General features: G+C 37.0%; 1 protein-coding gene across 1 annotated transcript in view; it reads right to left on the bottom strand.

Annotated features, from left to right (window-relative positions):
• Positions 1 to 4,721: 4,721 nt before the first annotated feature.
• Positions 4,722 to 15,947, bottom strand: part of LOC110374197 (protein O-mannosyl-transferase TMTC1) — an 89,759-nt gene continuing 78,533 nt past the window's right edge. The window contains exons 3-14 of the mRNA XM_064036613.1: positions 11,690 to 11,763; positions 10,102 to 10,233; positions 8,470 to 8,646; positions 8,022 to 8,211; positions 7,596 to 7,717; positions 7,076 to 7,237; positions 6,701 to 6,814; positions 6,454 to 6,597; positions 6,129 to 6,328; positions 5,668 to 5,827; positions 5,421 to 5,550; positions 4,722 to 5,205 (exon numbers count right to left, since the gene is read on the bottom strand). Of these exons, the coding sequence (XP_063892683.1) occupies positions 4,879 to 5,205; positions 5,421 to 5,550; positions 5,668 to 5,827; positions 6,129 to 6,328; positions 6,454 to 6,597; positions 6,701 to 6,814; positions 7,076 to 7,237; positions 7,596 to 7,717; positions 8,022 to 8,211; positions 8,470 to 8,646; positions 10,102 to 10,233; positions 11,690 to 11,763 (1,932 nt within the window). The 3' untranslated portion in view covers positions 4,722 to 4,878. The remainder of the gene's footprint in view (positions 5,206 to 5,420; positions 5,551 to 5,667; positions 5,828 to 6,128; positions 6,329 to 6,453; positions 6,598 to 6,700; positions 6,815 to 7,075; positions 7,238 to 7,595; positions 7,718 to 8,021; positions 8,212 to 8,469; positions 8,647 to 10,101; positions 10,234 to 11,689; positions 11,764 to 15,947) is intronic.

The raw sequence follows: 15,947 nt of genomic DNA, 5'->3' as shown, positions 1-15,947 counted from the left end.
TTATGTGAACAGGCTGCTGTAATCATGCTGTTTATTGACAACCTTTATTTGAATCTTCATCCATAACTTATTTTGCAGTTTTTGAGAAAAGAGGCGTTTTCATATTGGTACCTATTTATTCGGAAGGCAGCAATGCAACAAATAAAAAAGGTCTTAGTACAAGGGTCCTGTTTTAACTTTTGGGTACTTTTTACACTCAAACATTCTATTTAAGAAGTAAATACGGAAATCGAGAATGTTTTTCAACGGACAGTTGTTTAAATAAATACATCAAAATTAGTTCAGTAGGTTTTATTAATTCAACAACAAGAATGTATTGTTAATGCCTTACAAAAGAAGTTACGAGATAGTTTGAAAAGTTATTTGTTACTCCATAGCTTCTGTTGCGAATTTCAATTAAAATTGATAGACAATCACAATAAGTAAAACATGACAAATAGTATTCTTAGTAAAAGAATTCCGACCTCTTTTTGAACAAAATAAAAATAAGTATGTAAAACAAATATTACGTCATATAAAGTAGGTAGGCAAGTACTGCACATTGCGCAAAATTTCTTTTGTGGTAAATAAAAATACAAATAATTAATTTGATATTTAATTAAATTGTTTTGTAAGTTGTTCAGTGTTTTGTTAGCGAACAATGAAAGTAATTTTATTAGGTAAATCTAAGTTTATCTAAGTTTCCCTTTTGTTCATTGCTCCTGTTGAAATCGGTTTCGAAAATAATATAAAATTGAGTCCCATTTTCACTAACAAGTTAAGAGCGTGTACGTCAACCGCGCGCCATTTGGCCTAAAATGGTACTTTTCAAACCACTGTTTCTCAGTAACTACTTATCCTATAACTATGTTATTTTTTAATAACGCAAGGTAATTTCACTGTCTATATAGTTAATTGAACATAAATTTCAATTTGTGTAGTTTAAATACTTAAAACCCCTATAACGTAACAGATGTTTTATAAAATTCCCGTTCAGCGTCTATTTCGAAGCTTAAATTCATGTGAAAACAGTGGCAAATCTAATCATATTTATTTTTTTACTCATAGACGAAATCCCCATGCCTATAGTTAGTTGAAAACATTTTTTGATTTAGGTCTCTATCTTTCAGAAAAAAATATTTTAACAATGTGAAAAATTGTGAATTTCAAATGCTTTTTTTACCCATCTATCTTACTTAATTTAATATAACAATTATTTACTATAGTAATATAACTCTTTCTTTAAAACATAAACTTTATATTATAATTTAATCTCTCGTTTTTATTTTTTTATAAATTATTTAAAAACTACTATAAAACGCTGCACGCGAGTCAACTCAAACCAGACCGCCGCAAGGCTTCACAGAGAGAGGACGTGTCGCTCCGTCACATCGCGTAGGGTGAATAACCTCTGCCGTGGATACCGAGAATAGAGTACATTTCAAGCGCGACCAACAAATCTTGATACATTACTATTTTATTTAAAGCTCAATTTTGAAGCATATTTTTTTTATCGATTGAGTTGAAATTTTGTTTGAATGTTCAGTTTTAATGACAATGTATGATATGGCGGTATACCCAAGATGGAGAAAAAAATGTTTTTAATGCATTCCTACGATATGGGTATCAAATGAAAGGGCTTGCTATGAATAACTCGAAAAAAAATGTGTCGCGAGTCTAAATCCAATATGGCGGACTCCTTAGGCTAGAAATCATTTATTGCAGATGTCTGTTACCAATCGAGCTATATTTTTTTTTTTTTTCATTTTGGATGCACCCAAATTTTGACTTTTGATCTCGAATAACTTTTGAAGCATATAGGATAGATAACTTAAAACTTTATTTGCAGTGGTAAACCCAAGCTCTTCACCAATATTTGGCTTTCCGGCAATTGTTGTTATTTGACCACAATTTTTCGGTCTGGATGGACTGGACCATTCATATAAACAATCAATTTTTCAAATCGGTCCAGGCGTCTTTGAGAAATCGAGAACAATCACATTGAGAACAATTACAAAACAATCTAATTGAAACCTCCTCCTTTCTTTTTTTGAAATCGGTTAAAATACAGAAACTCTTAACATTGTCATTAATCATCAGTCGACTATTTAGTACTGTTGAAAATTGTATGTAATATACAGAAAGTCCTCAAAACCAAGGTTTTCATAGGTGCCCGATTTTTTTGCAAAAGAGTGTAAGTATTAACGACTTATTTTCATGCTTTTATATTTTAGACATCCATACACTTACACTATTTTCCCGCTATTAACTATTTACTAAATAATATATTTTTTGTTCTACCAATTTCACTCGAAAGGATCAAAATGGTTTGTGTGACTATACGTGAAGTATGATAGGCACGCACACAGCCGCGACGCTAGTCTGCGCGGTTTTTTGCGTTGAATTACCTAAAGTTGACATCGCGCGCCGAGCGTACACGCTCTTAAATGTCTGATTTAGAAAAAGCCTGTAGCCGAAGATTACATCTTATTTATGAGTTATGTTTCTTGCTTAACCTGAACAAGGTTGGAGAAAATTCATGCTCTTTCCTACTTCTTTGTAAAAAAAGTATCGTTAAACCCACAGATTACGTAAATGATAGTGTAATTGGTGCTAAGTAAGTATTGGTATCTAGTAATTTTACTAATGATAACATTCCGTAGGATTTAAAGTAAAACCACAAAAATATTCATCAATCATTTTATTTGACCGTGTTAGTAAACAAATTGATACATCTAAAGCAACAGAGTGCGATCCAACTTATCTACTAGTTACTCATTAAATAATATTACTATTTACAATACTTATATTACACGTTATATTATGGTTATAAAATAAATATTGTTGTTACAAAAATTAATATCAATTCGCCTTTTGCAAGCTTTTCATGATAGGTAGCAATTTTTTGACTAGAATTCTGATAAATGGTATTCATTTATATAAACGTTTAGAATACTTACCGCTTCTTATCCATATTTTAATTATAACTAAATTGTTTCGTTATTTTTATTTACAGTTCCAAAAAAAACGTGTTGAAAAATATAGGTACCACGATAAAAATGATACATCACTTTTAAATTAAAAAACACACAAATAACGATTATTCTTGAAATTAAAGGTAATTGAAACTTTCTCGAGATAATTCGAATTAACAAAAAAAAAGCATCGGTAACTTCTTCAGACACCGTTTACGTTGTATCTATTATAGTTCGGCCGCTCAGAGAATGCGTTTCTGACACATCGCGATTGAACTGACGACGTAACTTTGTAATGGCGTTGCAGTACGATAAAAATATTTTTGCTGGTTGTTTATCGTTTTAACAATTGTTGAGCATTAAAACAACATTATTATATCAATAATAATCAATGAATGTTGTAATTTTGTGCCAAATTGAGTGTCAAATAACTTGGTAAACAATATTTTTCTAAATCTATACTGCGCTATTACAAGGTTATGTCAGCGCTTTATATTTGTAGTGCTGTGCTAAAAATAACAAGCAAGTATCGTAATCTGTTCTGGTTGATGGTTCTTTTACAGTTATACTTATAATATAAAATAATATATTTTGTTTTTCTTTTTAAGAATTTGAAAATAATGGACTATAGGATAACTTTTATGAAATATAAAAATAAAACTATGATCAAACTGAACGCGCGAAAGAAAGTAGCATTTTTATATTTAGGTTGAAAATGGTAACCCCAAATGGCATCATGGGCCGTCATTTTGTGACGCTAAATAGTCGTTTGTTGTCGTTTCGTGCGCTAAGACTAAGTGCCCTGCCTCATTAGGACGCCAATGGCGACGTCGCCGGCTACGTATCCAAGCAGTTAGTATTGAAATGTATGGAACCTAACTCACTTGGCGACGGTTTGGTAACGTCGCCAAATTGGAGGCGTGGCCACGAGCTACAGTTCCCTATGTGGCTTCTGGCTACCGTGGCAACTTGGCGACGTGGCCATAGTAGCCACTATAATGTACACGCTAAAGCGCACCTCCCTCACACATGACACAGTCGCCAATGTGGTCGCCAGTCAGCTTGCAATTTCTTGAGCGACGACGTAAACAATTGACTGTCGAGACGCCATGGCCACTCGACTTGGCGACATTTGGATGCCAGAAGTAGCCAGACCTGTGCCGCTGGCGACGTCGCCATGGCGTCCCAGTGAGGTAGAGCTCTAAAAACCTGATTTTGGAAGATTTTGACCGAGATATCAGGATTGATTCTGTTATTGATAATACCTAATATACACGTAATATACACGTAGGCGAAGATGATGATGAAGACACCACCTCCTCAAGCGAATCGGAGTCTGATTAACATTCTGTACGCACATTCAATTCAATGTACTTACTTTATTGCATAGAAATACAGATTGTAACTTTGTAACAAAGAATAAATAAAACGATTTTATTATATGAATATTACCTTTTTTTGGTTTCCACTTAAATAACTAAAATATAAATTTTAAATGATTCCGCCAATTTAAAACGAAAATAATCTTAAAATAATGCGGCGGTTTATTTTGGGGGAACGGTAACGAACTCAGTGTTATGTTGTGCCCATCACTAGTCCTGACTAACTGATAGGTGTCAGGAACGCATTCTCTGAACGGCCAAACTATAAATCACTTAAATCAATGGTAACTATATTAGGTATCACTTACATATTAGGTATGGCACAAATATTATCAAATATCGACTAGTTAATAACTGTCAAAAGTCTTTTATTTATTTTTTGTTAAAAAATATCAATATGTACTGTGTGACACGCTTTTTTGTGTTACCTAAAACACATAGGTAAACATTTTTACCGGTACAAATGGGATAATAAAGTAGGTATTTTATACCAACAGTACATGTCGGTAACACAAAAAATCGTATCTAACTTACACCACTAATTAATAAGTCTTTATCAAATGGTCTGACACAAACGGCGTGAACTCAGGATCTTTAATTTTCTTCTTCTTGTGTAAAGGACAGCTTTTCTGCCTCTGTCCTGATTCTGATTTATTATGTGTTAATTTATAATGGCTAGACAGCGAAACACTTTTTTTCCTATGCTCGAATTTTTGGCAATTATTTTTATTTACATTATTTTTTTCTGCACCGTTCGATGTTGCACCACTGTGCATTATGTTTTGTGCTAATATTCTATCGTTTGGTTTTAATTTGTTTGGATCTACCGACACTTCCAGGTGACTGTGATGTAAACATGTTGATGTTATCTGAAATTAAATAAATAAAATATTTTAATCGACTATTTTTATAAATTGAAGTTATAAATGAGATATAATCAATTAAATAAAATAAAATTACATTTAGAAAAGCTATCGCTGCATACAAAACACTAGTTCGGTTTGGCATTAGGCATGTCAACCTCAGAATAGTTGAGAAAATCTCATCAAATCTATAGATATGATGGCAAAAGTGGTATACTAACAGGCGTGGGCTGCAACCTCGGGCGGGCGTATAGCGCGGCGCGCTCGGCGAGCTCGCTGCGCAGGCGCCACGCGCGCGCAGCTAGAAGTCTCCGACTCGCTGGCTGACCATCTCCACGGACGCCGTGCCATCTGCGAATATTGTGATGGAGGAACTTAACTTACATTTATGAAGATATTTTTTTGGGACAGCTACTATACCTCTCGATCATCAGGATCTTAAGGGTCATCGATCGACGATAGTATTACCTGACTAACAGCTGCAGCACCCGGCTGTACTGCCCCACTGAGCGCAGCGCTAGGCAGGCAGAGCGCAGTGACACCACCTCGCCTCGCGCGCTGCCGTGTGCACTACTGAACGACAGCCGCATCGCTCGCGTGTAGTACTCTAGTGCTAGTGGTAGGAGACCTGGAACATGATAAACCATATTTACTATGGAGAAAAAACTGTTCCCATTGAGACACTAAGATATCGTATTTGGGACGTAACGAACACTTTGCCGATAAAGAAAGCGGCTACGTGAGATGAGATGCCGGCTACTGCCATGACAGTCACCTAATCTACGCGTATGCGTGTTGTTATCTGACCACGGCTAGAGCTTGTTGTTTATTTTTGTGTGTTGTTCATTTGTTCACATAGTTGTTAAGACATCGGTTGGTTTAGTTACTTCGACCAACTTACATAATATTGAAAGGAGTTTGCCATTTACCTCTGTCCTTCAACCAGTTGCCGTAAAGCAAGTAATGTTCCCAATTCCTCGGCTCTAATTCCAGCAGTTTGTCTAGAACTCCTCTCTTCTCATCTTCAGGTTTGAGCAGCAGGAGTTCCAGGTACGCCTGAACAAACCTCGGCTCTAAAGATATGCAGCGTTCCAGCATCTTTAGAGATTCCGGTATTCGATTCTTCTTTCTGAAATATTAAAATAAATGTTATAGCTTGAGGGGTAGCAGAAATAATGTTTCGTGCAAAAAAAAAACGATATCAGCCAATATTAAATTGCATCTGTAAACTTTCCTAGTGATGTTCATACTAACCTGTATAATTTAGCTAGATTATAGTGTGCATTCACATGATCCCTGTTGTATTTCAGCGCTTGCAAGAAGTGGTATTCGGCCCTCCCTGATGCCAGCACCAACGTGCCTAGGTTATTGTGGGCACTTGCGTAACTGGGCCATAGTCTGGAAAAATGATATATAAAAATAAGGTTATTGTAACTGTTAAGGACGCTTGTTACTTAAGCATTAAAGTCCTATTGGTAAAGGAAAATGTTTTTTTACTTACTTTAAAGCCTCTTTGTAATGTTTGATAGCATTCTCTTGCTGCTCGATGTCCTTCAAGAAGTTCGCGAAATTGTAGTGCAACTTCGCGTTATGTGGCAACACTGATAGGTCCGCTCTGGAAAAATAAAAGTAATTGTCAACATTCAATTAAAATTTAGCATTCCAAAATACATGCACATGTACTAATTCATATTATATTTAAAAAGAAGAACTGTCCCGCCTCTGGGCACAGGCCTTCTCTCGCACAGGGAAGGAATGAGCGTTAATCACCACGGTTGCTCAATACGGGTTAGTGATTTTAAACTTTATATAATAACTTAGAACATAGATTTCTGTATCTGATATCTAAATTTAAGTATATATTTACAGTACAGACCTTAACAAAGTCTCCCTGGTCCTCCAATCCCTGTTCCGTAGATGTGTCCTGGCGACTCCACCGGCCACCAGCACAGCTACTCCGAGGATCAGCAGCCTGCTGCCGAAGCTGCGTCGCCACATCAGCTGCACTCCGTACACGGTGATTATTACTGAACCCACACTGAAAATTGAAGGATATGAGGTGCATTTTTAAAGACTTGGTTCTTATAGTTTTATTACTGGCTTTGATCTAACCAGTTTTGGGATCAACTATAGATAATGTTCATATTTATATCGTTATAATCTTGCATCACGTCATTATCATCATCGGGCGTTTTATCGTCCGTCTGCTGGGCACGGGCAATCCTCTTTCACAGAGAAGGATTAGCATTAATCACCACGCTTTCGTAACCGGCTTATGATTATTTTCAATTTATTATAAAAGATTATTGCGTTTAGAGTCATTCAAGCATTATCATTCAAAACCGACTCCAAATAAAGATAGTTAGCAAAAGACTCGTTTTTCTTATATTATTTACCTGGGTATATACAGCACTCTCTCGGCCACCACGAAGCCCACAGTGACGAGCAGGTTGGAAGCTGGCAGGTACGGTATCACCAGCAGCATCAGCCCCACTACAGCTGGCGTGTGGCGTTGCAGCTGAAAATATTAATACAAAATTCTTATATGACAATAGTAAATCTTGCTAAATAACTGAAAAAAATGCAAGATTCCCTTTCCTACAGCTCCTCTGTAAAACATAGTATCTTCTCATACCAAAAAGAAATGAGCGCTTATAATGGTTTACCCACTTTAAAGTGAAAAATAAATGATAGGATCGTGGATCTAATCGATTTGTTTGATGGTCAAATCACTAAGGAAAAAAACATTTATTTTGTCATATTTAAACTTTGTTCATGGCTATACGAGTACATATAAAATATGTTATTCTACGCAAAATTACCTCTAAATCCAGCAAGCACCGACAGGACAGCGCAATCAGCGCTATAAAAGCTGCACAGGTGAGCAAGTTCCTGGGGTCCCAGCCGCTGGTGACGAGCGGCACGGACCCCATCTGCCAGTCGTGGCTCAACGCCCACGGGCACAGGAGCAGCCACCAGTTGAACGCTGCTAGGTAGCAGAATGTCATTAATCTGGAAATAGTAGAAGTCCAGTTTAGTTTTCGGGTGATATTTTTTTTTCGTGCCCTTGATAGTTGTAATCTGAACTGTAGTGTTTGCTTAAAAAGAGAAGAATATTCGAAGAGAGAAAGAGTATATTTAAATTATGAATCAAAAACTTATTCAGAAAGCCAAGTGAAATTTTTGATGAAATATTTGTGAAGATAAAAATGAGAGCACATATTTAAGTTTTAAGAATTAAGATATATCTAGGCGTAAATGTGACCTCACCTCACACTAAAAGAAGGATGGAAAGCGGGCGGGTTGTCTTGTGGCGAGAACGCAGGGAGGGACCCTTGCAGCAATGCGAGTCGGGCCCCGACTAGCAGTACCAATGCGGCGAGTGCGCGCAAAACCCGCCCGTATGAACTTTCACTGCGCCACCGCCATTTCAACGATGGCGAAAATCTGAAAAAAAAAATAGTTATTTGTTATACAAGAGTGCAAAGTTGCTTTTTAACCGCGGGCTCAATTTTGATGACCGAGCAAGCGAAGGATTCTAAAATTGAAACACGAGCGTAGCGAGTGTTTCAATAATTAGAATCCTGAGCGATAGCGAGGGAATCAAAAGAGCACAAGGTGAAAAATCTTTGCACTCGAGTGCAACACGTAACTTTTCATCCCACCTCATCGAGGAAATTTAAAAACAAAATGGCGCGCACATATGAGTATCAAATTAAAAAGAAGTACCTATTAAAGTTCATTTATTTCAAAACTCAGTTTAAAAATAAAACGAGGTCAAAAATCTTTGCAAAAGCAATAATAAAAATTACTTAATTAATTGAATAATTATTTTGAGCAGTATTTTATTTGTTGAATATGTAATTGTTTGAAAAGTCTTATCAAGATTGTCACAAATGGAGTATTGCAACGATATTCTAAATTCAAATCACTTTGCCGCTCTAGAGGATAAAAACGGCTTTTGCGCTCAGATATCAAAGGGTAAAAATACTCTTTCCGAGATGGTGGGATGAAAAAACAGATTTTTTGTTAAGACATCGTATCATCTAACATTATTATATCTTTGGAAACAACGTACTTTGACTACTACTACTCATGAGTTGCGTAATTAACAGTATAATTTAAATTCCATCTGCTCGCGCAAGTTTTACATTTTAATTTCATTAGTTATATTGTTTCTAATACGATTTCTGAACGCATCTTTTCTAACATTTTATACTTCCGCAACCGCACAGTATGAGTTGGCTATCCTTCCCTTTCCCTCCTATCCCGCTACAATACACCAGAAAGAGAAGGAAGATGCGCCGCGCGCACCAACCGTTGTATTCCGAAAACTTTTCGAATCACCGCGACACCGCTCCGCATTTTATGTGAAAATAAATTAAATAACCGCACCGCTTCATCTCAAACCGCATAAAATCAGTGTTAGTGTAGCCGGCACACAAGAACTAAACGTGAGTGACAGTGTATTTAACCTACGCGTAGAGGAAACAGCATCGCAGGCCTGCGACAACGTGCTCGTCCACCATCCAGCGCAAGTAAGTCCTTTTTCCTTTCACCAAAACCCTTTAGCTTCTCTCATACTGTGTCTCGGTTTGCCTAATCACCGACCAAGCTATTTTCCCGCACCCGCTACGGTCCTTCGATACAGCCCATCACACGGGTGTGGTGGTGTAACAACACTGCACCACCACCATCCTTATAGATGCCACGTAGGCTTTGATGAAAAGATAAGATAAGAACCGATTTGAAAAGTTCTTTCGCTGCTGTTAAGCTACACTTTCCTCGTTTGACATAGACTACGTTTTATATGAGTTCGGAAAGATGTTGTCCCGGGACGTCTGAGTAACCACGGGAAACTAGTAGATATGGAGAAGCTAGTCTAGAAGAATATTTTATTACCTATTGGAGCTCCAACATCGGTACAGATCGAAGGCGACATTGAACAGCAGCGCAGTCAGGCCTGTCTCCTTGGCGAGCATGCTGAGAGCAGCCAGCGCAATGCTAGACCACACCCGGTGTCGACCTGACGACCTGGAACGAGAGATATGTTTGTTTAAACAACTTATTATAGCAAAATAAAAAAAAATAGGTATTTTTTCATTCATAACTAAGTGTTCCCCGTGGTTTCGATCATTGCATGGTATCTGGATAAAATGACAAACTTTTATAAGTGTTTAACATTTCCGTAGACGTAGGTGAAAATAAAGCAGAGATTTAATCATTTCAAATGATTTTCGATTTATGTAGGTAGGTGTAAAACAAATTATTAACTACGCATATAACTGAGTAAAAGCTAGGCAGAAGTTTGAGCTATCGACACCTGCAAATGGCAACCAAACTACCTCCATATTGGCATTTAAAAACAACTGAACAAAATTCCTTCTACCCCCGATACACGTGTATGACGGGTGTTCTAATGTAATCTCTATCGATTACTGATAACATTCCCCGCATACGAGTGGGGGCGCCACTCTCGTTAGCAATCTAATCGTTAATCATTATCGGCGTGATCCGTGATTCCCTGTACCAGATATTTCATGTTACACAATTTTGGCATAAAATAATGTTGTTTGTTTTAGTTATGAATTGCATTTTTAAATAATTTTGAGTAAAAGCCTCATTCTCCAATTTGTGACGAAAACACTGGGACTCAGCTGCATTTGGTTAGACTGGTAGCCAACCCAAACAAGGTTGGGAAAAGGCTAGGCAGATGATGATAAGGGAACTACATAAGTTATTATAATTGAGTAGGTACGTAAAAGAGTACCTACATAACTTCATAAGGGAGTACATGACGAAGCTAATATAATTCAGACGCCCATTACTTCTGGCTTTACTAGTCAGCACTAGTAATAATTTAGGTTAGCACTGAACACCGATTTCAAAGCACACAGTTATTCATGTCAAACTAGGAACATCTCCTCAAAACTGACGAAGTAGCGGTTGGAGGCAAAGCCGAACTACTGACAACAAGCCTAGAACAACTTGTGACGTCAAACTTGTGACGTCATAACTACCACTACCTATGCGTTATATGGAAAACATTTTATTAGGAGAAGTTTACTTCGAGTGTTAAGAAGAAGTGGTGGCTGGTTGACAGACAGTCATTCTGAAGTTTATTTAATGTTTCAAAAGTGAGATAGCGTCTACACACTTCTCAGAATAATAAATAGCTTTTAAATATTTTACCAATTAGCAATTTTTCCTTAAAGTAAGCAAATTACCACCAAAATATAATAAAATATTGCTAATGTGCATCTGATAGTTACCTAGTAGGTTCACCAACCACGCCACACTACCAACCACTACTTACCTACAACCACGATTTCCTTCTCCACTTTTTTCATATACCATTATTATGAAATCCATTAATAACTCCCTCATGATCTAACGCAATCAAACCCAGGATCGTAACAGTTACGATTACTAAACCAACAAGTAATAAGAATCCTTGATTAGAAAATAATAGTATTTATGTGAATCTTACCCATGATACAGCAGAACAGAAGAGAGGAAGAAGAGACAGGCCAGCACATCTGCTCTGCCAACTACTCCTGCCACCTGGAACAATACAGTTACATCTTCATATTGGTTTACTTACTTAACAATAAGAAAGTAGTAGGAGCCAAACTTAATGGCGACTCAGAAATTATGTTGGGTATTGCGGGCGCGGGCCCGCTCACCGGTCCCGGAATTAAAGGAGCCATTCATTTTGGTTCGTACTGAATAACAAAAATATATATGACTGCTTGGTTAACTGACGTTAATATTAAGTCTAGGTGTTAAGACTTTATTGTTTTAAGTAAAAACTTTCCATTTTCCCCACAAAATCACTTCAGCGTGTCCAAAAAATCTAATCTCGACCTCTGAGTATCTAAAGTTCTAATCTTTTGTCACATTAGGTCTGTATCGAGTAATTAAGGGGCTTCTAACTTCATTAGGAGCCCATTTATTCGTTTTAAACGGGAGTGCTTCCCCTTAAGTGTCCATTACGTGTATAATCGAAATTGTGCACGTCTTAAGTGTGTGGTCCAAGTGATGAGATTGCAGCGACTAATTCAATTTGGTCTGAGTTAATAGCATTTAGGGTCAAGAGCTTTAATGTATCCTAGTGAGAATTTAAGATTTTATCTTGAGGTTTTATAGTTAAAAGGAGAAATCTAAAATAACCTTAGTTATGTATCTGGTATTCAATATTTGCACGAAACATGTATAGTTGGAACAGTTTGTTATTTGTGTCATAGGGATCGGTTGAAAAAGTGGTACCTACTTAGGGGTTTGTGGTTACGCTAATATCAAACAAAATACAGACACAATACTTTCCTAGCAGTAAAAAAACTAGAACTAAGTTCATTACTTAAACCAACCGCATTAACAATATAAAAGGGCAATTTTTGAAGTAGAAAGTGCGCACCAGATTGCCTGCCTTTTAATATTTAATTAATTGACAATTAGACCCTTATCAATGAGGATTGTTATTGTAAAAGTTACGGCTCGTAGCGTTGTGGTCCAGTAGTTACGAGTCTATTATAAGGCCATTGTCCTAGGGTTTGGGTGGCTGAGTCTAGCTAAATATTAGGTTCAAAATATGTTTGGTCTGCACTTAGAATTTTATTGCTTTTAGTAGTGAGCGTAAATGTGGTCTAGCCACATCTACAAAGGTCTAATATGCTGCGTTTTGGTCATTTGATACATGGCATTCCTATCCTGTTTCCAGTTCATTAACTTAAGATAGATGTGGGACTGAGAGGTTTTATTGCCTTTGGACTAAGACGTAGAAACCTGGCGTCAAGTGAATGTGACAAACACCATTTTATCGCGTTAAATTACTACGAAAAAAAATGCGGATAACACACAGCCTGGCAACACGTTACTTATTTGTATTTTGTATAAATATAAATTCAGATTCCGTCGCCCACATACTTATTTACATACAATTAGTCACACACCAACTCCCCACAACCCATTAGCATTAAAATTGCAAAAAAACACACAAACAAACAGAATGCTTGACGCTCAAATTAATTCATTCGGCCGACTGTACTAATGAATTCACCAGCCAACTGTACCAGAGGTGACACCAATTATTTTCGCACCGACAACTCTCACAGCAATTTGTACATAATTAATTAATACCTACCCCTTTTGTCCGGGTTCTGTCTGCTCACTATAGGCCCATTGAAAATATTTTGGAGGAAACAATTATGCGCCGTGTGGCTCGACTATGAATAGATCACTTCCCGTGTTTCTGACTATGAATAGTGCTGTATTTGGTTCTTTCGCATGTAGTTGGGTTTTGAAGCGCTGAATCGAGAGACTGGTTTTCGAGTAAATAGATCAGCTTTTTACATAAAGACCAATACTCCAATTCAAGGCTAAATATCATACAGTATAACAGATACCTTTGTTGCGCCTCATCGATTTAACCGAGCAACATTTCGTTTGACAACATTTTGTATTGGACAAATGTTTCCCTCAAAATAAACTTCTTAAAATAATCCTGTTTTCCATTTTAGAAAGACGTTATGATGTGCCTAGCTTTTTTGTATCTTTTATTAGACTTTATAGTTTCTTTCTGGCCAGATTTAATAAATAGTAATTCAGTAGGTATTACTAATTCCATAAATAACTTTTGAATAATTTATACTTATAAACCAATTAATTGCGAGTTCATCTATAATTTACAGTTTTCAGCTGATTGTCTGTAATTATTTTTAACCCCCGACGCAAAAACGACGGGGTGTTATAAGTTTGACGTGTCTGTGTGTGTGTGTGTGTGTGTGTGTGTGTGTGTGTGTATGTGGCATCGTAGCTCCCAAACGGATGATCCGATTGTAATGCGGTTTTTTTTGTTTAAAAGGTATGTCAGTCGGGAGTGTTCTTAGCTATGTTTGATGGAAATCGGTTCAGGTCTTCAAGGTCATCAGCTCGTTTGCTAGATGTGATAGGAATGTTACACGCTCTGTTTACTTGCAAGTATATGTGGGATCTGAAATTTGAAACACTAATGCCTTTTGGAACCACTGAGCTGGTCTGCTGTTAGGGCACGAAGGTAGGAGACGTAACCCTGAACTGCCTTTTAGTAAACCCATCGAGTTTGGGCTCGTTGAATTTGTCTTGACGAGTTCTCTTCATGTTTCTGATTGACGAGAACCTGATGCTGGAAATGGGATGTGGCGGATGAAACCCTGAAATGCCGGAATGAAACGGATAAACCGATTTATATTTTGCTGAAAATCTAGAATGTCCAAAGGTTAATCTTTATTGTTTCTCAGTCTGTGCAATTCTCCCAGAGCCAGTTTGTCATGAGGATTGTTAAACAGCTTCCTTTGGCCGAGATCGCATATAGCCCCTCTTAAGATAAAATAAATTAAATGAAAGAAGGAAAAATTAAGGAGCTCCTTTAAAAGCATGAAATAAAATTAAATTATAAATTTAAAAACCCCGACCCAAAAAGTATGCAATAATTATGACAAAAGGTTAAAACGCTAAACCCTATAAAACGCAAAAATAACTTTTAACACTACGTAAACTAAATTTTGAAGTGTCGGGGGACCGCTTTTTACCTTCATAAATACTTACATAAATAAAATGATACCTACCTAATTACAACATTCGTTTTAAAAAAAGAAACTCGTATCTAAAGTAATGAATTAGAGCGGTCCCCCGACACGACAAAATTTAGTTTACGTAGTGTTAAAAGTTATTTTTTGCGTTTTATAGGGTTTAGCGTTTTTAACCTTTTGTCATAATTATTGCATACTTTTTTTGGGTCGGGGGTTTTTTTAAATTTATAATTTTGTTACTCTATAAACCTATTCGTTATAAATGTAACATCTATTGATTTTTGGAAAACTTAAGCTACGAAGCCACATAGATATATAACCGTTTCTAATTCAATTATTTTCTAATTAATTTATTATATTTGCCTTGCCTTTTCCCAATCATGTAGGGATCGGCTTCCAGGCAAATCAGTTGTAGTATTTTTAACCCCCGACGCCAAAACGACGGGGTGTTATAAGTTTGACGTGTGTGTGTGTGTGTGTGTGTGTGTGTGTATGTGGCATCGTAGCTCCCAAACGGATGATCCGATTGTAATGCGGTTTTTTTTGTTCAAAAGGTATGTCAGTCGGGAGTGTTCTTAGCTATGTTTGGTGGAAATCGGTTCAGGTCTTCAAGGTCATCAGCTCGTTTGCTAGATGTGATAGGAATGTTACACGCTCAGTTTACTTGCAAGTATATGTGGGATCTGAAATTTGAAACACTAATGTCTTTTGGAACCACTGAGCTGGTCTGCTGTTAGGGCACGAAGGTAGGAGACGTAACCCTGAACTGCCTTTTAGTAAACCTATCGAGTTTGGGCTTGTTGAATTTGTCTTGACGAGTTCTCTTCATGTTTCTGATTGACGAGAACCTGATGCTGGAAATGGGATGTGGCGGATGAAACCCTGGAATGTCGGAATGAAACGGATAAACCGATTTATATTTTTGCTGAAAATCTAGAATGTCCAAAGGTTAATCTTTATTGTTTCTCAATCTGTGCAATTCTCCCAGAGCCAGTTTGTCATGAGGATTGTTAAACAGCTTCCTTTGGCCGAGATCGCATAAAGCGACCCCATCTTAAGATAATAGTTATTTGTTATACAAGAGTGCCAAGTAGCTTTTTAACCGCGGGCTCAATTTTGATGACCGAGCAAGCGAAGGATTCTAAAATTGAAACACGAGCGTAGCGAGTGTTTCAATAA

The sequence above is a fragment of the Helicoverpa armigera genome, chromosome 10 (assembly GCF_030705265.1).
Source record: "Helicoverpa armigera isolate CAAS_96S chromosome 10, ASM3070526v1, whole genome shotgun sequence".
Lineage (NCBI taxonomy): Eukaryota > Metazoa > Arthropoda > Insecta > Lepidoptera > Noctuidae > Helicoverpa > Helicoverpa armigera.
Note: the sequence above shows the minus strand (reverse complement) of the source record. Positions and strands in the feature narration are given on the sequence as shown.